Source organism: Balaenoptera acutorostrata, chromosome 8 (assembly GCF_949987535.1).
Source record: "Balaenoptera acutorostrata chromosome 8, mBalAcu1.1, whole genome shotgun sequence".
NCBI classification, from domain to species: domain Eukaryota; kingdom Metazoa; phylum Chordata; class Mammalia; order Artiodactyla; family Balaenopteridae; genus Balaenoptera; species Balaenoptera acutorostrata.
The window spans coordinates 85829229-85856923 of NC_080071.1; the positions used below are offsets into that span (position 1 = coordinate 85829229).

The 27695-nt window shown below is 40.3% G+C and overlaps 2 protein-coding genes across 11 annotated transcripts in view; one reads left to right on the forward strand and one right to left on the reverse strand.

The window, feature by feature from the left end:
* Positions 1-4578, reverse strand: part of SP110 (SP110 nuclear body protein) — a 42408-nt gene extending 37830 nt beyond the window's left edge. For both annotated transcript variants that reach the window (XM_057550714.1, XM_057550715.1), the window contains exons 1-3: positions 4447-4578; positions 1983-2130; positions 203-371 (exon numbers count right to left, since the gene is read on the reverse strand). In XM_057550714.1, coding sequence (XP_057406697.1) covers positions 203-371; positions 1983-2120 — 307 coding nt within the window. In that variant the 5' untranslated portion in view covers positions 2121-2130; positions 4447-4578. The remainder of the gene's footprint in view (positions 1-202; positions 372-1982; positions 2131-4446) is intronic.
* Positions 4559-27695, forward strand: part of SP140 (SP140 nuclear body protein) — a 77720-nt gene continuing 54583 nt past the window's right edge. For 8 of the 9 annotated variants that reach the window (XM_057550716.1, XM_057550720.1, XM_057550717.1 and 5 more), the window contains exons 1-5: positions 4559-4694; positions 8595-8747; positions 19781-19958; positions 20864-21032; positions 25650-25733. In XM_057550716.1, coding sequence (XP_057406699.1) covers positions 8716-8747; positions 19781-19958; positions 20864-21032; positions 25650-25733 — 463 coding nt within the window. In that variant the 5' untranslated portion in view covers positions 4559-4694; positions 8595-8715. The remainder of the gene's footprint in view (positions 4695-8594; positions 8748-19780; positions 19959-20863; positions 21033-25649; positions 25734-27695) is intronic. The other variant, XM_057550719.1, reaches the window with a different exon arrangement.

The window sequence follows — 27695 nt, forward strand, 5'->3', positions numbered from 1 at the left end:
CTCTAGAAATTCATCTTAAAGAACCAGGACCAGGGGCTGCTTTTCCTGCCACACTCGTGAGAGAGAATGGTCCATCTCTTCCCAAAGAGAAAGTGGGCAGTTCAAGTGCATATTCCACAAGGCAGAAAACCAGCCCAAACTTTTAGTGTAGCAACTTCTATCATGTTTCTATAGCCCCAAAGTTATTCAAGAAGCCTCATACCCCTTTTGAAGCTCTTGAGAGTCGTCATCAAGTTGGGGTATTCACTCAGGTTTATTCGGCTGAACAACAACTCCAGAAATGACAGACTAAACGTATTCTCCAGTTGAGTGAGGATGTTGTACACGACCCTGGATAAAGGGACCAGATTTCTACAGGCTTCCAGAGATTCCTTAAAAAGCAGAGTAAAGGATTATTATAAATGATTATAAAATGGAATGGAGATTTATTACACACTTGTGGTTTTCTAAGCTCTAAGAAAGTGATTTTGCTCTCTTAAGAAGGAATTTTGTGCAAAATGTCAATAGTCAAGTTCTCTAACATAGAGAAATCACAGTTCCACATGTTTACTTTTGGAACTTCATATATATTTGGATGGTTAGTCACAGGAATTCAGCATTCTTGAAAATAAGGCTCTTGTGAACCTTATTTTAGGTATATTTGAGGGAAGAGAGAAATGTTAAGGAAGGAAAGTGGAGTCAAAGGCTGCTACTGTGTAATTCTCCAAGGCTTTGGACAGGACTCTTCAGCGATGGACCTAAGAGTTGGTCACAAGTGGCAATTCTGTGGATTGCTTGTTAGCCTCTGCTCTCTCTTTCCTCCTCTCTTGGACTTGAAATGGCCTACATGGGAAATCAGAGAAGTCCTCCTGATGAGAGGTTGGCCAAAAGGAGAAACACGGCAGGAGAGAATCAACTACAAAATACTTATTGAGAAATGACTAGGCTCTGTGAGCTCATCCGAGGGTACCTAGCAACAGATAAGACCAACATGGTGCTACCCGTGTTGGGGGAGGGGCACTGTCAGGTGGAGAAGATGGGCGTTAAATAATAAACACAAATTTAAAAAATACTCAATTCCTATTGATAGCAGTGTTATGAAGGGAAAGCATGGATTGCTATGGGGAAGAATAACGAGGGGGTCTTAATTAGATGAGTGGGCCAAGGACCCTCTCTGAGGAGTGACATCTGAGTTATGATCTGAAAAAGGGTTGGATCCAACCAGGCCAAGACTGGGGGAAGATTGTTCTACCAGTCCTAGCATTTTTCTGGGCTTGGGGCTCAGGAAATGCTTTAAACAACCAAAATTATATGAAAAGAGTGCCATTTTTGTCCACATAGCCATATCTCCCACTGCCTGTCTTGCTTCACATCAGAATGGACTGTGGGTCACAAGCTCTTAAGCGTTGGGATGGTACCCTTAGTGGGTTGAATGGTGCCTCCTCATATCCAAAGATATGTCCGCTTGAAACCTGTGACAGTGACCTTATTTGGAAAAAGGGTCTTTGCAGATGTAATTAAGTTAAGGATCTTGAGATGAGACCATCCTGGATTACAGTGGGCCCTAAATCACAGTGACGAGTGTCCTTGTAAGAGAAGAGAGAGGGAGAAGACACAGAGAGGAGAAGGCAGTGTAGAGATGGAAACAGCGAGTTAAGTGATGTTTCTGTGAACCAGGTTTACCACAGATTGCTGGTACCACCAGAAGACAGGAAAAAGTCAGGGAATGGACTGTCCCTCAGAGTCTCGAGAAGGAATCAACCCAGCCAACACCTTGAGTTTGGACTTCTAGCCTCCAGAACAGTGAGAGAACACATTTCCTTGTTTTAAGCCATCTGGTGTGAGGTCACCTACCCTGGACACCTTCTTTCCCTGGTAATGACCATTTTTGTCTGGAACTTCCAAATTCTAGAAGCCCTGGGGTGTTGTGGTTTGAGACCTCAATGATCCGACATTCTTGGTGGGGGCTGGGTTGCCATGGCAAAGCGGTCAATGTGACTTACCTGGTACAGGCGCTCGGTGATGAAGAAGTTGTCTCGGAGGCCTTCGAAGAAGGGAAATGGCTTGTTTATGGCATAAGCAATCTCCAGCTTCTGATGTATAAAGTGCTGTAGAAGAGCCTCTTTCAAGGCCCTGGTCATGGTGAATCTCCTACGGAAGATGCACAAGAAAAAAAGAGAAGCAAAGACTTTGAGGAGTTAGGGGAGCTGCTCTCCGTGTTGTACAGGCATCTCGAGTCAGGCATTCTGGTCCCAAAGGCATCCCTTAGCAATCTGAAAAGCCACATCTGCCAAAAAGACTCATGGGTATAGGAAGCAGTGACAATGCCCAGCAACAACAGAAGCTGAAAGTGACCAACAATGTGACACTGAAATCCCGAAGGGGCTGCTGGTACTAAATAGAGCTACTATTTACCGTGGCTTCCTGCATGCCAGACTGTGTACTAAGAGTTTCACATGCAGTAACTTATCTGATCTTCACAAAACCCTTTCAGTTTGGATTGCACCTATTTATATTGTCAAGGACTCTGAGACATAGAGAGGTTTAATAACTCGCCCTAAGTTGCAAAACTTGGAAGTGGTAGAGAGGGACGAATTCCAATTTTCTGGTTCCAGGTGTGTAGTCTTAAGTACTATGGTCTGTGGCTACGTTGAACTGAGTTAACCAAGATTGCCGGGACTCAGTTTAAGTATACACTAGCAATGCTCACACAAAAGGGAACGCTCAAAAGCGAGTAGGAAGATGGAAATCTGATAATATTTAGAAACTTTATTAAACCACCTACAATCTCTGACACACAAACAGGCCTGACATAACTAAGAACATGAAGGATGTGAAAGGCATGATTAGCAAAGGTGACTTGACTGCTTTATTTTATGTATCAATTTCACATCTCAGAACAGACATGTGTTTTCCATGCCCATGCGACATTACAATATTTGACCATTTGTAGGCCATGAGAAAATATCGATAAGTTATAATAGGAAGAAAATGTACCTATGATATTCTTGACAAATTGTCAAGAAAAGGGAGTCACTAACAAAAAATTCGATCATCTAGAGATTTTTTTAAAAACAAAACAAACATGGATCCCATTTTTCCAACTTCACTTTGTGTCGAAGAAAAAGTTGAACTGTTAATTAATGACTATTTCTAGGGATTTAATCCCAGTGGCAGATTGAGTACCCCTGTCTCTTTCTCCTCATTCCCAAATACTTAAGGTTAACAGAAAAAAATATACATTGTAAAAAACAATCATCCACAACAGTACTAGAAAACAAGAGAAGATGCCATAGGGGGTCTATAGTTGTGATGAAATCCTAGAAGATAGAGAACAGATGGGAAAGGAATCCACCGTTTACCATCTGCATAGGGGAAGGATATTGCAAAGATCAGCACAGAGTCAGAAAACACCAGAATGATCACATGCTAAGAAGAGGAAGGGGCCCTGGATGACTAATTATACTACAGCATTCAGAATAGAACATCCTCCACAGCCCTCATTCTTCATCTGTTATGATTGCCAAGGATGAACATGAAGCACAGAGAGGTTAGGTAACTAGCCTGAGGTATTTGGTGGCAAGGCAGAGCTCATCTGACCAAAGTCCCATTTCTCACCAGTGCATTTTACCATGTCTTATATATGAGCATTCAGGTTTGTATTATGTAAAAGGGTCTGAAAAATGAATAGGCAAAGTCAAACATTCAGTACGAAAAACAAAGCAAAAGACATAAACAGGCAATTGAGTCAAATGCACAATGAATATGTAAAAAGCATGGTAACTCACTAGTAGTCGGAACAGTGCAAACAAAAATAATTTAATAACGTTTGCCTATCAAATTGGTCAAGAGAAAAATAATAGCAATAATCATAGACAGTCCTGGTGAAGATGTAAATAGGTCCAAACTTTCTGGAGGTTAACTTAGTAATCAGTACCAAAAACTCTAAAATATGTATTCCCTTGAGTCCTAAATTCCGCTTCTGGGAATTTATTTCAAGAAAATTATCATGAATGTGCTTAAAGAAAAGATATTAAAAAGTTAATACACTCTAGAGGAAATTAAATGTACTCTCCTTATTTTCTCTTTTCCACTGGCTTCCCAACTACCTCTAGTCACTTGTACAATGAACAATGAATGAGTTGCCCCTTTGGGGCAGAGTGCAGGATCACTCTGCATGGACAAGGAAGGTACAGAGCAAATCTCAAGTTCCATCCACAATAACAGGCTAGAATTCAGGGAAAAAAGAACTGAACTGTGTGTTTGCTCCCCCTCTTCATCCGTCTTCTTTTTAACAGTCTCCTATTAAATCCCATATCCCCTCTCTACCTCTTTGGAAAACATTATTTAACAAAGAAAGAGCCTCACAGTTTAAACTGTTGAGTTTCACACCGCAGCTGCTGCCAGGACATTAACTGTAAAAGCCAATCGCCAAAAGTGAATAAAGCAGCCGAGAAGAAAACCCACCTGGATGCTGAGATTGCTATCTGTTCCTGCCCCCTTCCGGGTCCAGGGGCTGCCTGGGGATGGCTCCTGGGAGACTGCGAGAAGGGCAGGGAGATACCAGTGGGCGAAACAGGAAGTCTGTGCTTTGCCACACACGGTGAGGGCCAGGCTTCTGAGGAAAGGAAAGTGAAAGTAACTGGGCAGACCGCGCAGAGCTAAAGGCAAGGCCGCACGCGGTGCCTGCAGCCTCCCTCCACCTCCGGAAGCTCGTGAGTTTCCCAGGGCATTTGGGGGTCGGGGGCGGGGGTTGCTGCCTATCGGGCCCATCCTGGGGAGGTGGGTACAAAGGGGAGGAGGCATAGGGTCCAGCCCCAGGGTCCCCGGGAACTGGGAATCCACCGTCTATTTGCCTCCTTACCCACTTTTATTTCCCCAGGACTCGTCCTCCTTCTGTACTTTTTGGGGTGATGAAAATGAACCTAAACTGAATTGTGGTGATGGCGATTGTTACACAACTGAATAAATTTACTAGAAATCATCAAACTTAAAAAAACAAACTAAAAAACAAAGGGGAGGTGCGGTGACTCGGAAATGCCTGTACTTTGTCAGGATAAAATTATTACCAAAGAAAATTGAAATCAAAGGAAACCTGAATATAAACTGAAATCATGCAGTGGCAGGCAGCAGAACTCCAGGCAGAAAGTGTGTCGGAGCCAGGCTGGCAGCTGGGAGCAGGAAGTGTGTGGAAATTGGATCTAGGGCAGAGCCAGGGCCAGGAGAAGACTCTAGGGCAGCCACTGCGGAGAAGCAGGAAATGCCCCCTCTATACATCCGATTAAAGATTTCTTATGTGCGTTGGCATGTACGGTCTGTGAGAAACCCTTTAATGTAGAAATCTGTTTAACTTTATTTAAATCAATGATTCTCAAATGTATTCGATCCATGGGTTCCCCCACCAGGACACCTATAAGGTGTCCTATCCCTCAGAAAAAAAGATGGGAAACACAGTTCTAGGGTCCAAGAATCCTTGAAACTAAGGCTAACCTACACGGACAAGAGCTCAATTTTATTGAAGTATAAAATGCATTCAACTTAAGTGTGCATGTTGATGAGTTTTAACAAATGTATTGGGTTGTCCAAAGTGTTCGTTCAGGTTTTTTCAAAACATCTTAAGGAAAAACCCAAACGAAGTTTTCGGCTAACCCGATAATTACAACCACAGTTAAGATATAGACCATTTCCATCACCCCAGAAGGTTCCCTTGTGCCCTTTGCAGATAGCCTCCTCCCCAGCCCAGCATCAGGCAATCACTGATCTATGACGTCTATGATATCTGTGACTATCACTTTCCTATGACTACAGATTTGTTTTGCCTGTATTAAAGTTTTACATAAATGAAAACACACGGCACGCACTTTTTGATGTATGGCTTCTTTTGCTCATCATAATGTCTGATCACCAGGATGTCACCAACATAACCGATCCGTGTGATGTTCTTTGAGAGGTCCAGGTGATCCAGACACAAGACAAAACTGTAAATGAATAATCTTATCTGCCAAGCGAGAATGAAAACGGTTTCTGATCCTCCTTTTTAATCAGAATGGAAAAAGACACATTTGTCAAATCGATGGCCACATACCATGACCTGGGCTGCGGACCTTTCTGCCTGGTCTGCCTATTTTCTGATTTCAGTCCTCCAGCCTTCTTATAAATTGTTTGAGCTACCCAATATACTTCTAAGAAATTGATTTTCTGTCTGAGTTAGTCCGAGTCAGTTTTGGTTACTTGTACCTCCAAATCCCAACTGATTAAAAAGTTGGTAACAGAGAGTGAATTGTGGGCAACAGATCTTCACAGAAATGTGATCCATCTGGGATGGGTTATCTGACCTGGTAGTGAGCAGCCCACTAGCGCTCAAAGATGGGAGTTTGGTAGACTACGGCGAGTTAATAGCAAATTAACTAATAGCACTGGATTGTGGTCAGGACCCTGCAATTCACACCTATATTCCAAGTGTCAGATCTCAGCGCACTTAACTAAGTGGAAAGAAATTCTTCAGGTGGAAAGAAAGCACTGACTTGCCTTCAGAGATTATCACCTACTTGACCTAAATCTGGGTGGGAGAACAGAGCAAGGAGGCAGGTCAGAATCTTCTCATCCCTCAGGTCATATGGAAGAAAAAGGAGACAATTCTCCCCCTCCATTAGGAGCCAGGGACCAACTGATGGTCATCAGTGGGCTTGGTCCAGGCATCCCTGATCTTATCCCAGAGAGGATGATTCTCTAGTGAACACAGAGAAAAAAAGACAGTGGAAAACAGAAGCTAAAGTTCCTATTGTTATCTGGGCTAACGCAGGATATTGCCAAGTAAGATTTTCTTGTAAATTTGACAGGAATACTCTGTAAGTCCTAGTCTTACCACCATCAGCTGAGGAACACCAAAGGCCTTGTGCTTATAAGCAAAGAAGCTGGCATATTTATGTCAGCTGGTCTAGTCTGTGTCAGGCCTTGTCGGGGACACTGTGCCCAACGGAGGCCAAAAGCCAGGAACAGTGGTGTCCAACGGAGACATAGCTTACTAGCCTCTTTGCCCACCAACGTGAGGGAGAGAGAGGCAGGCAGTCCCACGTGTGTGTCGCAGCTGGTAGGCACACGAACCCTGCCCACTGGCCTCATCATGTCCTGGAATTTGGAATCTGTCCCAGCCAGATTTGTGTTCACTTTTTTGGGGGAAAGAGAACAGACAAGGGCAGAGGGGTAGAAATCTTTTGTCCCCTACACTTGGCACACATATTTATGCAAATTTTCTAGCACATCTATAATGAGCCAGAAGAAGGCAGATTCAGTGGAACATACTTTGGAAACTTACTACTTTGAGGCTTCCCAGTTCTCACCTGCTTTAGCCCACGGCCCTGACCAAGACCTTGGATTCTACAGATACCTTGACTCCTGTTCATCTCTGTCTTTGACCCATTGTCCTGCCTGGATTTCTAGTCCTCTGGTTTTGTTTATTAATTTTATTTGTGCTTTGCTCCCATTTCTTTATCTTTCAACTTTATGCCGATGCAGTGTGTTTTTCTAAGTTGCTCCAAATCCTTTACAAAATGAGGGCTGGGTATAAGTGAAAAAATTATGTACAAACATAAATGTAACACACTTGTTAGCTAGCATCATCACATTATTTTTTTTTAATTAATTAATTAATTTATTTATTTTTGGCTGTGTTGGGTCTTCATTTCTGTGCGAGGGCTTTCTCTAGTTGCGGAGAGCGGGGGCCGCTCTTCATCGCGGTGCGCGGGCCTCTCACTATCGTGGCCTCTCTTGTTGCGGAGCACAGGCTCCAGACGCGCAGGCTCAGCAGCTGTGGCTCACGGGCCCAGTTGCTCCGCGGCATGTGGGATCTTCCCAGACCAGGGCTCGAACCCGTGTCCCCTGCACTGGCAGGCAGATTTCTCAACCACTGCACCACCAGGGAAGCCCACATTATTCTTTAAGGTGTAGGTAGTCTCAGTTCCAAACCTTTCCTCATCTAATGAGAAGGCTGTCACTTTCTTTGAGATTTCAGTGGCTATTTGGAGCTCAGTTTTTTCCCAAGCACTCCTGGCTACATTTGTAAAGTGCCCACATATTCAAGAAAACTTAGACTTGCACATCAGGCTTCTCTGCCCAAACTTAGCACTTCCTTCTGGTTGTAGGAATTGGGAGGGTTCTTTCTGGCCTCTGGTTGCTTTCCAGAAATTTGAAGACTATTTTCCCCAGCATTTCGGCTCTCTCCAGTCCTGTGTCTGAACACTGGGTCTAATTCGTCCAGTGCAGGCTCAGTCCTGTGCTTGGCCCGCCCATGGGCCTAAGAGAAGATCTGAAATGTCTGGCTTTTTCTTTTTTCGTCTCACAGCCACCTTGGCAAGACGCAGGAGCAAACGTGGCATTTTCTTCCTCCCCCTCGCCACTATGCCATGTCACCTCAAAACAAATTTGATCTGTTTGAGTTCAAGAGACTTTCCTGCCCTCTTTCCTTTGCGGGAACGAGTAGTCCCCTCTCTTCCCTGGATGCTGGGAAATGGCCCCGCTCCTCCTCCCCGGGGCTGCGAGTGGGCGGAGCGAAGACCAGCGTGGTGGTGCAGCCACGTCAAACGGTTCAGCTATTTCACTTTCCTTTTACCCTTTAGGTGCCACACCCGAGGGATCCATCAATGGGCAAACTTCCTTGTCAGAGCTCCTGGAAAGGACAGAGGCAGTGAAAATCTAATCAAGAGTGATCTTAGGCCAGCTCTATGGCCTAAGGAGAAGATGGCAAGTGCAGGTACCCCCCTCAGCTGCAGGTTAGTCCTGGCCCCCTGTGTCCAGCATCTCTCCTAAGGCTGGCATCTACACTCATTATTTCTGTCTTCCCAGCCTCGTTCTATAGGTATAAACAGAATGGATGACAAATCAATAAACAGTGAGGAAGTAAGATTTCAAAAATTGCAGTGGATTAGCCGTTGCTGTGGAAACTTAAGGACACCCTGACTCACATCACCTTCTTCTTTTCTTGTAACTGCCATGCAGCTGGGTGGGCACTGTTGGAATTCCCTGGTCCCTCTGGGGCTTGCTACAAGGCTGGATGATTCATTGTGCCCTCTGAGCCCTCTCATTTCCCCCATAACCTCCTTGATCCCTACCTCCAAAGACAGCTCTGTCGGTAAGAGTCTTTTCAGACAAATTTACATCCAAATCTAACTCCCAACTGTTGTAAAACCTTTTTCTAGTTTCTGGGTAGTGGGGGACCAGTTTTGTCAGAGCCCATCTGTGTGGCCCTGAGTCTGAGAGTCAACTCCGTACCTCTGAACACTCGATAAGAGGAACTGAAAGTAGATGGGGCTAAACATGCATGAATGCAAACAGGCAGGGAGGGAGCAGTTGCTTTTTCTATTCTGGGATGTATTACACATCTGGTTAGAGAAGGAGGGAAATTTGTCTTTTAAAAAGAGAAGATATTATTGTCAGTCATCGATCCATTATTGTTGGTAAAAATTGAAGCAATATTAAAGTGTGTGAAAACTCTAAGCTGGGGCTATTTCTGGCGCTGGCTGGGCCCCAAGAAGGCAGCGGCATTGCTACTGGCAGCGGTGCAGTCTGGCGGGTCCTTAGCGCCCAGCACCCTTTCTCTTGGAGGGTGACAGTACATCCCGCCTCTGCTACCCACCTGCTCCTGAGAGATGGGAAGACGAGCCAGTGGAGCTCAAAGTCCAACCAACCTTTGGCCTCCAGGCAGGAAAAGCAGGGCACCAAGAGGTGAGGGTGGGGTAATGCTGACCTCATAGAATGGCTTAGGAGGTGTTGCTTCTGCTTATATTTTGTGGAAGAGATTATAGTTGAAATGGTTTGGTAGAATTCACTAGTGATACCATCTGGGCCTGGTACTTTCTTTTTTGGAGAGCTATTAATATTTGATTCAATTCCTTTAATAGATATAGGCCTATTCAGATGATCTATCTCTCTGTGTGAGTTTTGGCAGTTTGTTTCTTTTAAGGAATTTGTCCATTTTATCTTTTATCAAATTTGTAGGGATAGAGTAGTCCATAGTATTATTTCTTTATTATTTTTTAATGTTCGTGGGATTAATAGCGATGACCACTCTTTTGTTTTGATATTGGCAATTTCTGTCTTCTCTTTTTTTCTTTGTTAGCCTGGCTAGAAGTTTATCAATTTTATTGATTAAAAAAAAATCAGCTTTTGGTTTCATTGATTTTTTTCCTAATGTTTTCCTGTTTTCAATTTTATTGATTATTACTCTAATTTTTATTATTTCCTGTCTTCTGCTTGAATGAGGCTTAAACGTCTCCTTCTTCTCTAGTTTCTTCAGAGGGAAGCTTAAATTATTGATTTAGATCTTTCTTCTGATATATACATTTGAATGCTACACATTTCTCTCTAAGCACTTTTATGCTGCATTCCATAAATTTTGTTAAGCTGTGTTTTCATTTTAATTTAGTCCAAGTTATTTTTAGATTTCTCTTGAGACTTCTTCTTTGATCCTAGAAGTATGCTGTTTAGTTTCTAAGTATTCTGGAATTTTCTAGCTCTATTTCTGTTATTTCTACTTTAATTCCATTGTGGTCTGAGAACATAATTTTCCTGATTTCTTTTCTTTTTAATTTGTTAAGATGAGTTTTACAGCTGAGAATGTGGTATATTTAGGTAAATATTCCACATGAAGTTGAGTGGTGTGTATATTTTGTCATTGTTGAATAGAATAGTCTATAAGTGTCAGTTAAATCAGATTAATTGATGGTGCTGTTCAGGTCACTGTATTCCTACTGACTTTCTGCCTACTTATTCTACCAATTACTAAAAAAAGGGTATTGAATTCTCCAAATCCAAGAGTGGATTTGTCTGTTTCTTCTTGTAGTTCTATCAATTTTTGTCTCACGTACTTTGATACTATTTTGTTAGTTGCCTATACATTGAGGATTGCTGAGTCTTCTTGGAGAAATTGACCCTTTATTTTTATATAATGCCCCTCTTTGTCTCTGACAATTTTCCTTGCTCTGAAGTCTTTCTCTGAAATTAATATAGCTACCACAACTTTCTTTTGATTAACGTTGTCATGGCATATCTTCAGCCCTTCACTTTTTTTTTTTTTAATTAATTTATTTATTTTTGGCTGTGTTGGGTCTTCGTTTCTGTGCGAGGGCTTTCTCTAGTTGCAGCAAGCGGGGGCCGCTCTTCATCGCGGTGCGCGGGCCTCTCACTATTGCGGCCTCTCTTGTTGCGGAGCACAGGCTCCAGATGCGCGGGCTCAGTAGTTGTGGCTCACGGGCCCAGTTGCTCCGCGGCATGTGGGATCTTCCCAGACCAGGGCTCGAACCCGTGTCCCCTGCATTGGCAGGCAGATTCTCAACCACTGCACCACCAGGGAAGTCCCAGCCCTTCACTTTTAACCAATCTGTGTTTTATATTTACAGTGGCTTTCTTAAAGGCAACATATAGTTGGGTGTTATTTTTTTTCACTCTGTCAATTTCTGTCTTTTAATTGGTGTATTTAGACCATTCACATTTAAAGTGATTATTCATATGGTGAATTAAAATCTACCATATTTGTAACTGTTTTTTATATTTTATAACTGTTTGTAACTTTTTTTATTTGTAACTGTTTTTTATTCATTGTACTTGTATTTGCTTCCATTTTTTCTTCCTTTCTTTTTCTGCCTTTTGGTTTTAATTGAGCATTTTGTGGCTTCATTTTCTCATCTCTCTTAGTATATTGATTATACTTCTTTTAAAACATTTTATTGGTTTCCCCAGCGTTGGCAATATATATTTACAACTAGCCATATCCACTGTAAATTACAATATACTGCTTCATGGTCAGTGCATGCATCTTACAACAAAATGTTACCAGTTCCTCCCTCCTGTCCTTTTTAACACTGCTGTCTGTCATTTCACTTATCCATTTACTATAAATCACATAGTTGTTCTTATCACTTTGAACAAACAGCTATTTCTTAGATCAACTTAGAATAGGAAAAAAATTTTTAATTATTTATTCCTATTCCTTTATTCCATTTATTCCTTCTCAGATGCTCTTCCTTTCTTCATGTAGATATGAGTTTCTGACCCATATCATTTTTCTTCTGCCTGAAGAACTTCTTTTAACATTTCTTTCATGGTAAATCTTCTGGCAATAAATTACCTCAGTTTTTGTTTGTTTGAGAAAACAGTGAACATAGTTAACCAAGTGCTGGCTCTGAATTCTTAATTTCAAAGGATATAAGAGTCCAGATTGGAGGGTTTTTAAAAAAATTTTTTTATCACTTCGAATTTTTATCTACATTTTCTCTTGCATGGTTTCTGATGAGAAATCTGATGTAATTTTTATCCTTGTTTCTCCAAGGGTAAGGCTCCCTGCCCCCTCTCCCCCTCTCTTCCTTGGGGGAGACATTTTCTCTTTGTCTTTGGTTTTCTTCAGTTTGAATATGAAATGACTCATAGATACTTGGTATTTATCTCGTTTGGTGTTTGCTGAGGTTCTTCGATCTGTGGTTTGTTGTCTGTTATTAATTTTGGAAAATTTTTGGCCATTACTACTTCCAGTATTTTCTCTCCTCTCTTTTCTCTTTCTTCTCCTTCTGGTATTCCACTTATATATATATATCTATTCTTTTTGGTATTCTTGGATATTGTGTTCTGTTGTGTTTTTTTCTCCTTATACTTTTTCTCTTTGTATTTTAAGTAATTTCTATTGACATATCTTCAACTCATTGATTCTTCCTTCAGCCATGTCTAATCTACTGATAAGCCCATCAAAGGCATTCTCCATTTCTGTTGTAGTGTTTTTGATTTCTAGCATTTCCCTTTTCATTATTTCTTTGAGTTTCCATCTTTTTCCTTACTTAGCCGTATGGTCTTGCATGTTGTCTGCTCTTGCCATTAGAGCCCTTAACATATTAATTAGTCATAGTTATTCTAAATTCCTGTCTGATAATTTGAAAACCTGTCATATCTGAGTCTGGTTTTGATGATTGCTTTGTCTCTTCAGACTGTTTTTTGTCTTTTGATATGCCTTGTAATTTTTTTGAAAGCCAGATGTGATGTATCAGATAATAGAAACTGAGGCAAATAAATGTTTACTGTGAAGTTTTATGTTAACCTGGCTAGGAGATGGGCCATGTTTAATGTTTTTTCTGGCTTTAGGTGACAGAGGCTTCAAATTCCTCTAATGTTCTCATTTTGTGTCCCCTATTTTCTTTGGATTTCCCTAAGAGCTCATTAAATAGAGCCTTGCAGCTCTTTCAGCTGTAATCCTCCATTATTATACTGGAGCCCTATTGATGTAGTGGTAGGGTACTGGGGAGAGAAAGCATTCTTTAATCTTATGATTAAATCTCAATCTTGTAGTGGAACTGTGTTCCTGGACTGTAAATTTTAGAATGATTTCTTAGCTATTTCCCCTTCCCTCACCCCATTAAATGAGACAGAAGCCTAGAAGGAGCTGGATTTTGGTAACTGACCTTCCCCTAGGTCAGATAAGGCTTGGGCAAAGCGTTTTCTTCTGGAGAGTAGACCCTTGTTATGGAGAATGCTCTGGGCTGTTTTAAAAAGTTTCCTTTTCCCCTCTCCCTCTGCCAGAGCAGAGGATTTTTCTTGGCTCTTCACCATGAGTACCTGGTGGGGTTCCTGGAGGTAAAACCCACAAAAGATTGGGGGCTCTCCTAAGACAGTGGTCCCTAGGAGTTTCTCATTCTCATGTAAGTCCACACTCAGCCTCCAGCAAGTCATCAAACTTATCATTTAAGTGTTCCTATGGTCTGTGGCTCTAGTGGCTTCCATTCCAGGTAGCTGATCTCATCTGTGATTCTCTGGACTTGTCTATCAATCCAGTTTTTGGGGTGACAGTTTGACCTATGGCCTCAATTTTCCTGTACATGCCTGAGATTCATTGATTTTCAGTTTTTTCAGCTTTTTTATTTTTGTAAGGATAGGAGTGATGACTTCCAAGGTCTTTGCAATGTTAGAGCTGAAGCCAAAAATGAACTTTTTAAACCACTGCAAGTTAGATTTGTTTCTTAAAACAAAATTTTTGTTTTAAAATTTTGATTTATTGTAATATCGTCTTATAGCTAGAACATGTACCTATTCAATTTTTCTTTATTATTTAGATCAATTCAGGGCCAAATACTTGATATGTTCTTGTGTTTAAGACCTAGTTATTAATACATATTTTTGCAATTTTTAAAACTTTTATCCCACATATCTTTTTAAATATACTTGAGGAGTTAAAAATTGAAAGTGAAATTTTGTAACGACCATGAAAGATTTGTCTATTAGCAGTCTTAAATGTTGTTATTAAAATACATATATTGTGAGTTTTGCTTTCTATCTTGTTTGCCTTTGTCTAATGTCACTTGCCCATTTTTTGACTTTTAACATTTTTAATGTCACTTTGTTTTTTGTGTGTCTTTGGTAGTTAGACTCTATTTATACTTTATTTCATTCATACTCTAAGATGGTAATTTAATCTGTTTTAAATGACATATATCTTTTGCTTATAAATTTTGGGGGCATTTTTAATATCTAATGTCTCTTTGTTTTCTCTGTTTAAGAAAAACAGTATGTTTTCTTTACTTTTATTCTTCTGTAAGATTTATAGTCTCATTTTGACTCTATTTGTTACCCTTATGATTTCTAATTAATTCTCAAATATATATTGGGTTGGCCAAAAATTTCATTCGGGTTTTCCCATGAGATGTTATAGAAAAACCCAAATGAACTTTTTGGCCAACCCAATATTTCTCTGATTGATAGTATCAAATGTGAAACCATGCCATTTGAGTTTAGCATCTTTGAAATAAATCATTTAACTCAGTTTTTTAACTTGCCCAGATTCAGTTTGTTAACATTTTTAATATACTCTGAAGTTTTAGATTAAGATTACTATAATTTTACTACTGCAAAAAGTATATATCCTCTTTCTAGAACAAGGCTTCTCAAATTTTTTGATTTTAGGACCCCTCTACATTCTTGAATATTATTGAGAATCCAAAGAGCTAGTTTTTGTTAATGTAGGTTATACCTATTACTATCTACCATATTAGAAAGTTGAACTTTGAACACTTAAATATATTTATTTATTCATTTAAAAATAATAATAATAATGAACTCACTACCTGCTAACATAAATGACCTATTTTATGAAAAATAACTGTCTTCTACAATAAACTAAATTAGTGAGATTAGCCACCCTTCACATTTTTGCAAATCTCTTTAATAGCTAGTGCTGTAGAAGACAGCTGGTTTCTCCTATCTGCTTCTGCATTCAATCTATTGTGATACCACAGGCCGTGTATTCTCTGGAAAAATCCACTATACATTTGTGAGAGTATGAGAGAGAAAAAGGGTAAATAACATCTTAGTATTATATGAAAACAGTTTTGACTTTGATGACACCTGAAAGGGTCTTGCACAAAATGCCAGGGTCCCCAGACCATGCTTTGAGAATCACTGTTCTAAAATAATTTTTTTTTTTTTTTTTTTTTTTGACATAAAATGTAGCAGTATTATTTTGGATCTGTCTCCTAAGGCAAAGGAAACAAAAACAAAAAAACCAAATGGGACCCAATTAAACCTAAAAGCTTTTGCACAGCAAAGGAAACCATCGACAAAACCAAAAGACAACCTATGGAATGGGAGAAAATACCCACAAATGATATGACTAATAAGGGGTTAATACCCAATGTATACAAACAGCTCATACGACTCAAAATAAAAAAAACAAACAACCCGATTAAAAAAATGGGCAGAAGACCCGAAGAGACACCTTCCCAAAGGAGACATACAGATGCCCAACAGGCCCATGAAAAGATGCTCAACATCACCAATCATCAGACAAATGCAAATCAAACCACAATGAGACATCACCTCATAAAATAATTTTTGAGATGTACTTTTTTTTCTCAAATGAAATTTACAATTTTTAAACGTCAGTATTTTTTTTTTAATAGACCTTTATTGGAGTATAATTGCTTCACAACACTGTGTTAGTTTCTGTTGTACAACAAAGTGAATCAGCCATATGCATACGCATGTCCCCATACCCCCTCCCTCTTGAGCCTCCCTTCCACCCTCCCTCTCCCACCCCTCTAGGTCATCGCAAAGCACCGAGCGGATCTCCCTGTGCTATGCGGCTGCTTCCCACTAGCTAGCTCTTTTACATTCGGTAGTGTGTATATGTCGATGCTACTCTCACTTCCCCCCAGCTTCCCCCTCCGCCCCCACCCCCTGTGTCCTCAAGTCCATTCTGTATATCTAAGACGTCAGTATGTTAACTGGTTTTAGTGGTGCCTTCCACTTCTTTCATTGATATAACAGAACTTTGCTGGTATTGATTTCCGGATTCTCTTATTGTAGGGTATCAGCAAATAATTTGTTCCCGACAGTATGTCAGTAAGAATGGGGTAGATTATTCTATTGGAACAAACGTTTGTAGAATCTCAGTGGGTCACCAGCTGCTTAAGGGAGCCCTCACCTAGGACTGTCTCTAGCTGATGAACAGCCGCCATCTGAAATGACAGCCACCGTAGCAGAGAAACAGTGAGCGTGGCTCACAGGTGCTGGCTCCAAATTCTTCTGCCAAAGCTACACCCATCAGCCCGAGGAGGCAGGAGGGTGCAACCCTACCTTTGCCCAGAAGTAAAGAAAACAGAGCATCGAAAACTGTGCGACCAACACAGAGGGTGCATGAGTAAAATGTTTTCTGAGCCTCTGCACAGCTATTTTGCCTTCACACATGAATGATTGAACAGGGGGTATATTTTTTAGTCATTTCCTTTTACTTCTGAATCTACACACTTGAGTGACTACTTTAGACATTTAGATGTTTCAAATTTACTTTTCATTTTTCCTTTAGAATTTTTTTTTTTCCAGCTATGTGCTGGGGAAATTCCCTTGTCTTTATCTTATGACCATTTTAGTTAAACTTTTTTAAAAAAAATTTCAGCAATCACTTTAAATTTCCAGGCCCATTACCTCATTTTCTTGTTTTTTCTTCATGTCATCCTGGACATAATATCTTCTCCAATGTGTATGAAAATTGTTTTTTAGAAACTCTCTTCTGTTCCCTGTAGTATTTCTATTTGTTCTGGAGTCATTTTTGCCCCCTGCCCCTTTGTGCTGTTAGTTTCCACAAGTATCTGTGGCTTGTTATTGTTTGTTCATTCTTAAGGGTGAGGCACTGATAAGCTAGCTTGGAACTGCATTTAATGAGATGGGTTTGAAAACCTGTGACTTTGCTGGGTAAATCCCAAATGCCCAAAGGTGAAGACCATTTTTCTGAGTCATTTACATTTTTCTTAAGAGGAAACCTCTAGTTTCTTGCCTGGATGCAGGAGCTCTGTATGGTGGGGTCAGGGAGGAGTTGGGGAGCACATTGTTTTGTATTTTCTCCTTTCAAACAATCCCTCTGTTTTCATTCTTGCATCTTCTTCCCCACCTCCACTACCTCCCCAGGGGCCTGTAAGACACACTGGGCCCCTCTCTGACCTCTAGGAGGATCCTCCACCAGCAATAATGATGAATACTCTGACCACTTTTTCTTTTTCAGACTTTGGTTTAAGTTTTTCATCCAATCGTCTTCTCTTTGTCATTGTGACTCTAATTTCTTTACTGTCATTTTAGAGGACTCTCCAGTGAGAGAGGGGGAAAGCACTTGTTTTCAATTAGCTATCTTTAAGCAAAAACATTTTTTAAGGAATTCAGTGAAGGAATGGATTTTATTATATCCTGATGCATATTTGGAGAATGGGAAGTTCCAATGACCCTTTTATGGTGGGATAAAAAAAATCCTATGAGTCTTTACAACTTTTAGAAATACAGAGAAGTTCATTAAGACATTATCAGCAAGGGGAACAATTTATCAAGTAAGAATCAGAATTATAAAGCTTTTTGAGTCTCTAAATTACTTCTCACAGGTGTGGTTATGTTTGAAATCCAGAGGTCTTATATTTCTTCATGTATATAACACTTCCATAGGCAGGTTTAGATATAGAGCAACCTGTCCTAGTTTTGAATATTCACACAAGTCTCTATATTAGACCAAAGAAAAAGACGTATTCTCAATATTAATTGAGACTTTATCAGAGGAGTGTCTTTGACCTAATTTTATGATGTGGAATGCCATTCCTGCCTCTGCAGTTACAGATGGGAGAGGTCTAGCTCCTTTATACCTTCCTGAGATTTATTCTATTTGTTATTAACTAAGAAGACTTGCAGTTCAGTGGTAGGTTCTGTAGTATTATCTCAGTTTGTTTTTTAATCTCTTTGTCTGTAACTTTTTTTTTTTTGTAATGTGTATTCATCAGGGTTCTTCAGAGAAACAGAACCAATAGGCTGTGTGTGTGTGAGTGTGTGTGTGTGTGTGTGTGTGTGTATAGAGAGAGAAAGAGATATTTATTGTAAGGAATTGGCTCACACATTAATGGAGGGCAGCAGGTCCAAAGTCTGCTATGCACCAGCAGGCTAGAGACCCAGCAGAGTCTCTGAAAGCAGTCAGCTGGAGAATTCCTTTTTACTCAGGGAGGCTGGTCTTTTTGTTTTATTCAGGCCTTCAGCTGATTGGATGAGGCCCACCCACATTATGGAGGGCAAACTGCTTACTCAAAGTTCACCAATTTAAAATAAAATGTTAGTCTTATACCCCAAACCCTCCACGTTGAGACATAAAATTAGCCATCTGAGTATCATATAAATTCCTGTAAAGGTTTTACAATTTTAAAATTCAGTGTTTTCCGTAGAGAGTTTGGGTGAAAGTCTTTTTACAGTAGTTTTGATTAGCACAGGGTAAACTCTTTCACTTCTATGTACAAGCCTTCCTTAAGCCCAGTGTATTCTTCTATTGCACCCTTGATTATTCTCTAAGTAAATAAATCCCATCTATTCTGGCCCTTGCACAAGAACATCATTTTACACACGTTGGCCCTCCATTGAGTACCTATCATCCAAAAGAATGCAAATAACAGATGTCGGCTAGGATGTGGAGAAACGGGAACCCTCCTGCACTGTTGGTGGGAATGTAAATTGGTGCAGCCACAGTGGAAAACAGCATGAAGGTTTCTCAAAAAACTAAAAGTAGAACTACCATATGACCTAGCAATTCTACTCTTGGGTATATATCTGAGAAAAAAAAAAAAAACACCAATTAGAAAAGATACATGCACCCAAATGTTCCTAGAAGCATTATTTACAATTGCCAATATAAGGAAGCAACCTAAGTGTCCATCAACAGATGAACAGATAAAGAAGGTGTAGTGTATATGTATGCAATGGAATACTACTCAGCCATAAAAAATGAATGAAATTTTGCCAGTTGCCACAACACGGATGGACTTGGAGGGCACTATACTAAGTGAAATAAGTCAGATAGAGAAAGACAAATACTGGATGGTATCACTTATATGTGGAATGTAAAAAAATACAACCAACTAATGAATGTAACAAAAAAGAGGCAGACTCACAGATATAGAGAACAAACTAGTGGTTACCAGTAGGGAGAGAGGGGGAAGCTGGAATTTAGGGGTGATGGACTGGGAGATACAAACTATTGGGTGTAACATAGGCTACAAGGATATATTGTATAACACGGGGAATTATAGACAATATTTTGTCATAACTGTAAATGGAGTGTAACCTTTAAAAATTGTATAAAAATATATGTAGTAAATATTCATGTAGAAAAAAGAATAGTCATTATAATATATAATTTCATATATAAAAATATTCAGAAGCTGTAAAAAATAAATAAATGAAATAAAATCTTCTGACCTCCATGGGCCTCTCGGAAACTCAACGTCTACTTTCATATTGTGTCTTTGTTTCTCAGAATGATCGCAGGGGACCAGAACCCAGAGGAGCAGAACCCAGAGGTGCAGTTTTTCTATGAGTTCATATTCAGGCTCTTCAAAGAAAATAAGGTGGAGATTGCAAGTGCAATAACAAAGCCGTTTCCTTTCCTCATGGGCCTCCGAGATCGGGGCTTCATCCCTGAGCAGATGTACAAGGTAAGTGAGGAGAATTCCCTCTTGATAACCTGCCAAATTTAGGATGCAATGAGCAGGCTAAAGGTCCTCCTGTGAACAGGGACGTTCGCCATCCTATAAGTTAGGAGGTGAGAGGAGAAGCAGCATCACAGACAACATCCCTTCTTCTGTAGTAAACGGGGGAGGTGCGTGGCGATGGAGATGTGGCAACGTTGGAATTGCGAGTAGGTAGGGAGCATCTTAGATATTTTGATACAATATGATAACAATAACAAAATTAAAGCAGATAAGTGAGTTGGGCAACATTTCATTACAAAGCCTTCTTATTTTATGCACTCGAACCTGAAGTGATTGAACTCATAGGGAAGTCGTGTCACGGTAGGATAAATTTGGAAGCAGATGCTTGCTGCTCTCTCTCCAAATCGTTTCTTGCACTTTAGACATTTCCGGATACAGAGTACAGGTAAAGGTTAACAATGGGCCTTCCTGGGGTTACTGAGGACAAGTCTTCTTTTTGTCTTTGTGAATTTTCTTTGCCCTTTGGCAACATTCACAGAAGGGGAGAGTGGTTACATGGTTTCCTGGAGGGAAGGGCAGTGGTTATTGTCTGGTCAACTAAATGGCCTCTCAGTACCAGTAAGGGCTACTCCTGAAGCATCCTGGCCAGGCTCTTAAAGCCCCCACACAGCATTCTACTTTGAACTGACTTTTATTCTTCAAAATTGCTCTCTTAAGTGGCCATCAATGTCAGAGAGGCAGGTTAACAAAATAAGAGTCTATTTTTATGATGGAGAATATTTTAGAAGTCATCCAAATATATGTAACATTCTAATATTTCACCAGAGAACAATTAGTCTATTTATAATCCAAGTCTCCTATAACCCATACACTCAAAGCTACATAATTCACCATTCAATATTTTTAAGCATTTTCAAGAAGCTTGTGGAAATCTGGTCCCGGTGGAAAGAGTGGTGTATGATGCTCTCAGTGAACTGGAGAAGAAATTTGACAAGACAATTCTGGATGCCCTGTTCAGCAGAGTTAACCTGAAGGCCTATCCTGATTTACTTCAGATTTGCAGAAACTTCCAAAATGGTAATTACAACTTTCAAAACTTTTGGGGTTCAAGTCCACTTCATTCACTGATTCATTCATTCACTCTTCATTATATTTGACAGTTATTATATGGAGTGACTACTACATGGCAGGCAGGGAGAGAATACAATAGAGAAGAAAACACACATGACTTGTGTCCTCATGGAGCTTACACATAGTGGGGGTGACACCTTAGCCAAGTAATCCCACAAATGATTGCTCAGCTAGGACCTGAATTTGGTGCTGAGAAACATAGGATTTGAGTCTCTACTTTTCTGGAGGAAGGCATGAATTATGCCTTTTGTAGGAAAGGAGGTAGCCCTATCTGATACTTGCAGACATGTTCAAAGATGGAAAGATTTTCTTTGTATTGAAAGATCTGCCATTCAATGCAGTCCTGTGCCCAAACAAAGAATGGAGAATTCACAAGAGAAGGCCAGCACATACCCATGCATTGGGGAGGGGGCAGCATGTGAAAGCTACAAAGTAGGAAAGGAACAGTGGACCTGCAGAACCATGTGGCTGAAAAACGGAGCATGGGTGGGAGGGCTTGGAAGCTCATTCTGGAAAGGGGAGTTGGAGGTGATTTTCGAGGGTCTAACACCCTATGCCAAAGAATTTGAAGTTTATTATTTGGGAAATAAAGAAGTAATAAAGGATTTTTAAACAGAGAAAAAGTAAAAGAAGTCAGTATAAAGAATGAGATGTGTTTATTTGTGAAAATTATACCTTGTAAAATAAGAGCTATCTCATTTCTCCAATGCGATATCTAAATCAGAAAAAGGAATAAAGGAAATCAAATACCTAGCCACAAATTTCAAGTCAATATTATATTTGTAGCCAGAACATCCCCCGGCCATGGGTAGGAAGGGAACGGCATTTACCTTTACTGCCCACATCTCAGGGGCTCTGATCCTCTCCCTGTACTGTAGCAATCCCCCTCCCTGGACCCCAGGACCCACATCACATGTGTTAGTTTCCGGGGCTTCCTGTGCTGAGATCTCCTACACGTGAGGCTTGCTGCTGCCCGCAAGCTTCACTGCCCACTGCCTGGCTCAGCGCAGCTGCCCACCTGCCCCCAGGGGAGGCTGCCGCTGGTGCCTCCCAGACCCTTTTGTACACAGGAGCTTAAGGTCAGCAGCCCAGAGCCAAGATGCTGGTAAGAGGGGTCAGAGAAGCCCCCTGTCCCCCATCATTGAAATGCCTGCAACTGTAACACAAATGTACCTCCTGGGGGCAATACCCACTGAGGGGTCAGGGCAGTAGGGAGATGCTTTTTCCGTCCCCAGGACATGTTGACTTCATGCCTAGGCCTCCTTATGTTCTCTAAACCTCTCACCCACATAACATTTACCCCCGTGTCCTCTTCCAAAGTTGGCCTGGGCATGAAGTCAACATGTCTTGGGGATGGAAAAAGCAGCTCCCTACTGCCCTGACCCCTCAGTGGGTATTGCCCCCAGGAGGTACAGTTGTGTTAGTATTCACTTCCCGTCTGTGCCTTTCAGAAAATTTTCATTTCTTGTCTGTGTCTTTCAGAATGTGTCTTTCCTTGTTTTCTGGGTTTCTCCCCACCCATCTTACCCCAGGGAAGTACTAGTTCCTCTTCACTGTATGTCTCTTTATAACCAAGTCTTTTTCCCTGACCCAAGGTCTTTTTTCCTTCCTTTCTTCCTTCCTTCCTTCCTCTCTCCCTCCTTTCCTTCCTTCCTTCTAAATCTCCATCTTCGAAAGATGTTAGGGCTTTTCTTCTGTAATGTAGGTGTATTTCTCTAGAAATATTAGCTTTCTCCTGAAGAAATCCATCGGCTTCTTCCCTGGTCTTAGTTGCACATAGAATTTACAAAACACATTCCACGTGTATTATTTATTTTAAATTGGCTTTCACTGTTTTCTGATCATTTTGAAGGGGGTTGACCACTATTTACAACTTTTCCACTGTCCATTCTTTTTTTTTTTTTAACATTTTCGTTAGAGTATAATTGCTTTACAGTGGTGTGTTAGTTTCTGCTTTATAACAAAGTGAATCAGTTATGCATATACATATGTCCCCATATCTCTTCCCTCTTGCATCTCCCTCCCTCCCACCCTCCCTATCCCACCCCTCTAGGTGGTCACAAAGCACCGAGCTGATCTCCCTGTGCTATGCGGCTGCTTCCCACTACCTATCTATTTTATGTCTGGTAGTGTATATATGTCCATGTCACTCTCTCACATTGTCCCAGCTTGCCCTTCCCCCTCCCCATATCCTCAAGTCCATTCTCTAGTAGGTCTGCATCTTTATTCCCATCTTGCCCCTGGGTTCTTCTGACCATTTTTTTTCTTTTTTTAGATTCCATATATATGTGTTAGCATACGGTATTTGTTTTTCTCTTTCTGACTTACTTCACTCTGTATGACAGTCTGTAGGTCCATCCACCTCACTACAAATAACTCAGTTTCGTTCCTTTTAATGGCTGAGTAATATTCCATTGTATATATGTGCCACATCTTCTTTATCCATCCATCTGTTGATGGACACTTAGGTTACTTCCATGTCCTGGCTATTGTAAATAGAGCTGCAATGAACATTTTGGTACATGACTCTTTTTGAATGATGGTTTTCTCAGGGTATATGCCCAGTAGTGGGATTGCTGGGTCATATGGTAGTTCTATTGTTAGTATTTTAAAGAACCTCCATACTGTTCTCCATAGTGGCTATATCAATTTACATTCCCACCAACAGTGCAAGAGGGTTCCCTTTTCTCCACACCCTCTCCAGCATTTATTGTTTGTAGATTTTTTGATGATGGCCTCTCTGACCGGTGTGAGATGATATCTCATTGTAGTTTTGATTTGCATTTCTCTAATGATTAATGATGTTGAGCATCCTTTCATGTGTTTGTTGGCAATCTGTATATCTTCTTTGGAGAAATGTCTATTTAGGTCTTCTGCCCATTTTTGGGTTGGGTTGTTTATTTTTTTTAATATTGAGCTGCATGAGTTGCTTGTATGTTTTGGAGATTAATCCTTTGTCAGTTGCTTCATTTGCAAATATTTTCTCCCATTCTGAGGGTTGTCTTTTCATTTTGTTTATGGTTTCCTTTGCTGTGCAAAAGTTTTAAGTTTCATTAGGTCCCATTTGTTTATTTTTGTTTTTATTTCTATTTCTCTAGGAGGTGGGTCAAAAAGGATCTTGCTGTGATTTATGTCCTAGAGTGTTCTGCCTATGTTTTCCTCTAAGAGTTTGATGGTGTCTGGCCTTACATTTAGGTCTTTAATCTATTTGGAGTATATTTTTGTGTATGGTGTTAAGGAGTGTTCTAATTTCATTCTTTTACATGTAGCTGTCCAGTTTTCCCAGCACCACTTATTGAAGAGGCTGTCTTTTCTCCATTCTATATTCTTGCCTCCTTTATCAAAGATAAGGTGACCATATGTGCGTGGGTTTATCTCTGGGCTTTCTATCCTGTTAGATTGATCTATATTTCTGTGTTTGTGCCAGTACCATACTGTCTTGATTACTGTAGCTTTGTAGTATAGTCTGAAGTCAGGGAGCCTGATTCCTCCAACTCCGTGTTTCTTTCTCAAGATTGCTTTGGCTATTCGGGGTCTTTTGTGTTTCTATACAAATTGTGAGATTTTTTGTTCTAGTTCTGTGAAAAATGCCAGTGTTCATTTGATAGAGATTGCATTGAATCTGTAGATTGCTTTGGGTAGTAGAGTCATTTTCACAATGTTGATTCTTCCAATCCAAGAACATGGTATATCTCTCCATCTGTTTGTATCATCTTTAATTTCTTTCATCAGTGTCTTATAATTTTCTGCATATGGGTCTTTTGTCTCCTTAGGTAGGTTTATTCTTAGATATTTTCTTCTTTTTGTTGCAGTGGTAAATGGGAGTGTTTTCTTAATTTCACTTTCAGATTTTTCATCATTAGTGTATAGCAATGCAAGAGATTTCTGGTCGTCAGTTTTGCATCCTGCTACTTTACCAAATTCATTGATTAGCTCTAGTAGTTTTCTGGTAGCACCTTTAGGATTCTCTATGTATAGTATCATGTCATCTGCAAACAGTGAAAGCTTTACTTCTTCTTTTCCGATTTGGATTCCTTTTATTTCTTTTTCTTCTCGGATTGCTGTGGCTAAAACTTCCAAAACTATGTTGAATAATAGTTGTGAGAGTGGGCAACCTTGTCTTGTTCCTGATCTTAGTGGAAATGGTTTCAGCTTTTCACCATTGAGGATGATGTTGGCTGTGGGTTTGTCATATATGGCCTTTATTATGTTGAGGTAAGTTCCCTCTATGCCTACTTTCTGGAGGGTTTTTATCATAAATGGGTGTTGAATTTTGTTGAAAGCTTTCTCTACATCTATTGCGATGATCATATGGTTTTTCTCCTTCATATGTCCATTCTTTTTTAAAACTTGAGAGGTGCATTAGATGTGGAACAGCTGTAAGTTTCCAGGAGCAACATCAAGCCACAGGTCACGTGAGACCCACTGAAGTCCAGGGTTCCCTGAGGGCTGGAAGGTTCCCTCTGAACTATGGGAGTCAAGGATGTCCTGGATGTGTAACTATGAGATGCAGCTCTTGGTCACTGTCTGGGATCTCTAATTGCCTTTCCTTTCTCTTCTCAGTGATTCATGAAAACTTCCATTACCAAAGTGTTGGTGAAGGAGAGACAAAGGAGACATTCAACTTACAATTAAACCGTGAACAAGGTAATTCTGACTTGATAGAAGCTTGCTGTCTCATCTACTAAGAGGAAAGGAGATCAGGGATCAGGGGACTGAGCTCCTGGGTGGAGAGTGCACCCTGGGGAAGGGATGCAGCAGGAGATGGGGAAGCCAGAGCAGTGGTGTGTTGTATGGGCTCCCAATTAACCAGCCAGATCTGGAATTCAAGAATATTGCTAGGCAGATGTGACAACTAAGAAGATGGAACATGAACCCAAGAGAGAAGATCTCACTGCAACCATGAGGCAGAATTAAGGGGGAGAACTGACAGCAGTAATTGTGAGCCAGGAATTCAGTGGATCTGGGAAGGAGTAAGGGTTTGTGACAAGTCCAAAGAGGAAGGCTTTGATGTGTCAAAAGGAGGAACAGTTGTAAACAGTACTCATAATAAAAGAAAAGAGAGGAAGAGAGTGAGCAGTAATTGTGTGCAGGGTGTGGAAGAGATGGTGTTCTGTAGAAAAGAAGGAAAGGAGAAGAGAAGGAGTAAAAGAAAGAAAGGAGAAGGGAAGGAGTAAAAAGGGGCGAAGAGAACAAAGGGCAGTAATAACTCTGACTATGACAATAGTCACAACGCATAACATTCACAGATCACTAGGCGTAAGGTCAGCGCTTCATGTGCATCAACATGTTTAATGCTCACATATGCCTTATGTACTTTTGTAACCAGTATGCACCGTTTGTAGCTTTTAACCATCTTTTCATTCATATTATTACTAATAATTAATCATTAAATTCTAACATGTAAGACATTAATTGAAAATTATGATTTCTTGCTAAGTTACTATAACCCAGGTATCACTTTACCAGTAGCATCTCACTTAATTCTCATAACAATCCTGTCATAAGGGTTTTGTTATTCCCATTTTCAAGAGAAGAGACTGAGGTGTGAAGATAGTTAGTGATTCAGTGAGTGAAACAGCCTTCAAGCCCAAGAAAATGTCTCCATCCTTAAGCCAAATGGTCTACAATAAATTTAGTTATTTGTTAAATGTTGATTTTTTTCTCTTGGAAATGACAAATGTAAGAAAAAACCAAAGAATGGCCTTGCAGAATGCCATTAATATGTATCCTTAATTTGGATTTATACCTCAGATATTATATATTTTATAGAGGTATTAATACATTTATGTAACATTCGGATGTATTTTAATAATAATACTTATTCTTTTTAATAAAGACAAATAGCTAAAAGTATAAAATGTATATTAAAAAGTACAAAGTGTATCAAAAATATATTTAGAGATTCATCTACCACTACGAATAGTGGGAATGAGAATGGGGTGGTGGAAGGATTTGTAATAGTTATTGGTAAAGAATAGAGGTTCGGTATGAAAGGAAGGGGAAACAAATCCTTCAACATTCCTAATGTGATCTAGGTGACACCCTACCTAGAGCTAGAATGCCAGAGCATATCAGTGATGGATGCAGATGAGTATAAGGGAAGAAGATTCATCTTGTGACCCAAATGGTACAATAAAAATCCAGGAAATGATGAATGAATGTGCCCGAGAATCTGAACAAGCAGTAAGTTTGACTGACAGTCCAATATTTGCCTGGATGACTGACTCTGAGTATGGTAGCACATACAGGGAGGGAGGAAGGGGGATGTCATGTGTTCATAATTCAGAAAGGAGGCCCCAGGGAGCCCCAAGGAACCCTGCTCCTCTCCCCAAGGGGCAGAGGAGTAGATCAGAGTCTAGGGTGAGGAGACATTTACTTACCAAGAAAGCATATCTGGTTTTTGTGGTAAAGGGGAGAGGTAAAAAAACCACAAAGAGACAGAGAGGGTAGGACACTGGAATAGTATAGGTATAAAGGGTATAAAGAGTTGGAAGAGAAAAACTAGAGAGACAAAGGGGGAAGAGCCAGAAGCCTCACTGGGGAAGAGAGAGGCAGAAATACAAGGTGACAGGAGTGGCCAAGGAGAGAGACGCCCTCAGAAACAAG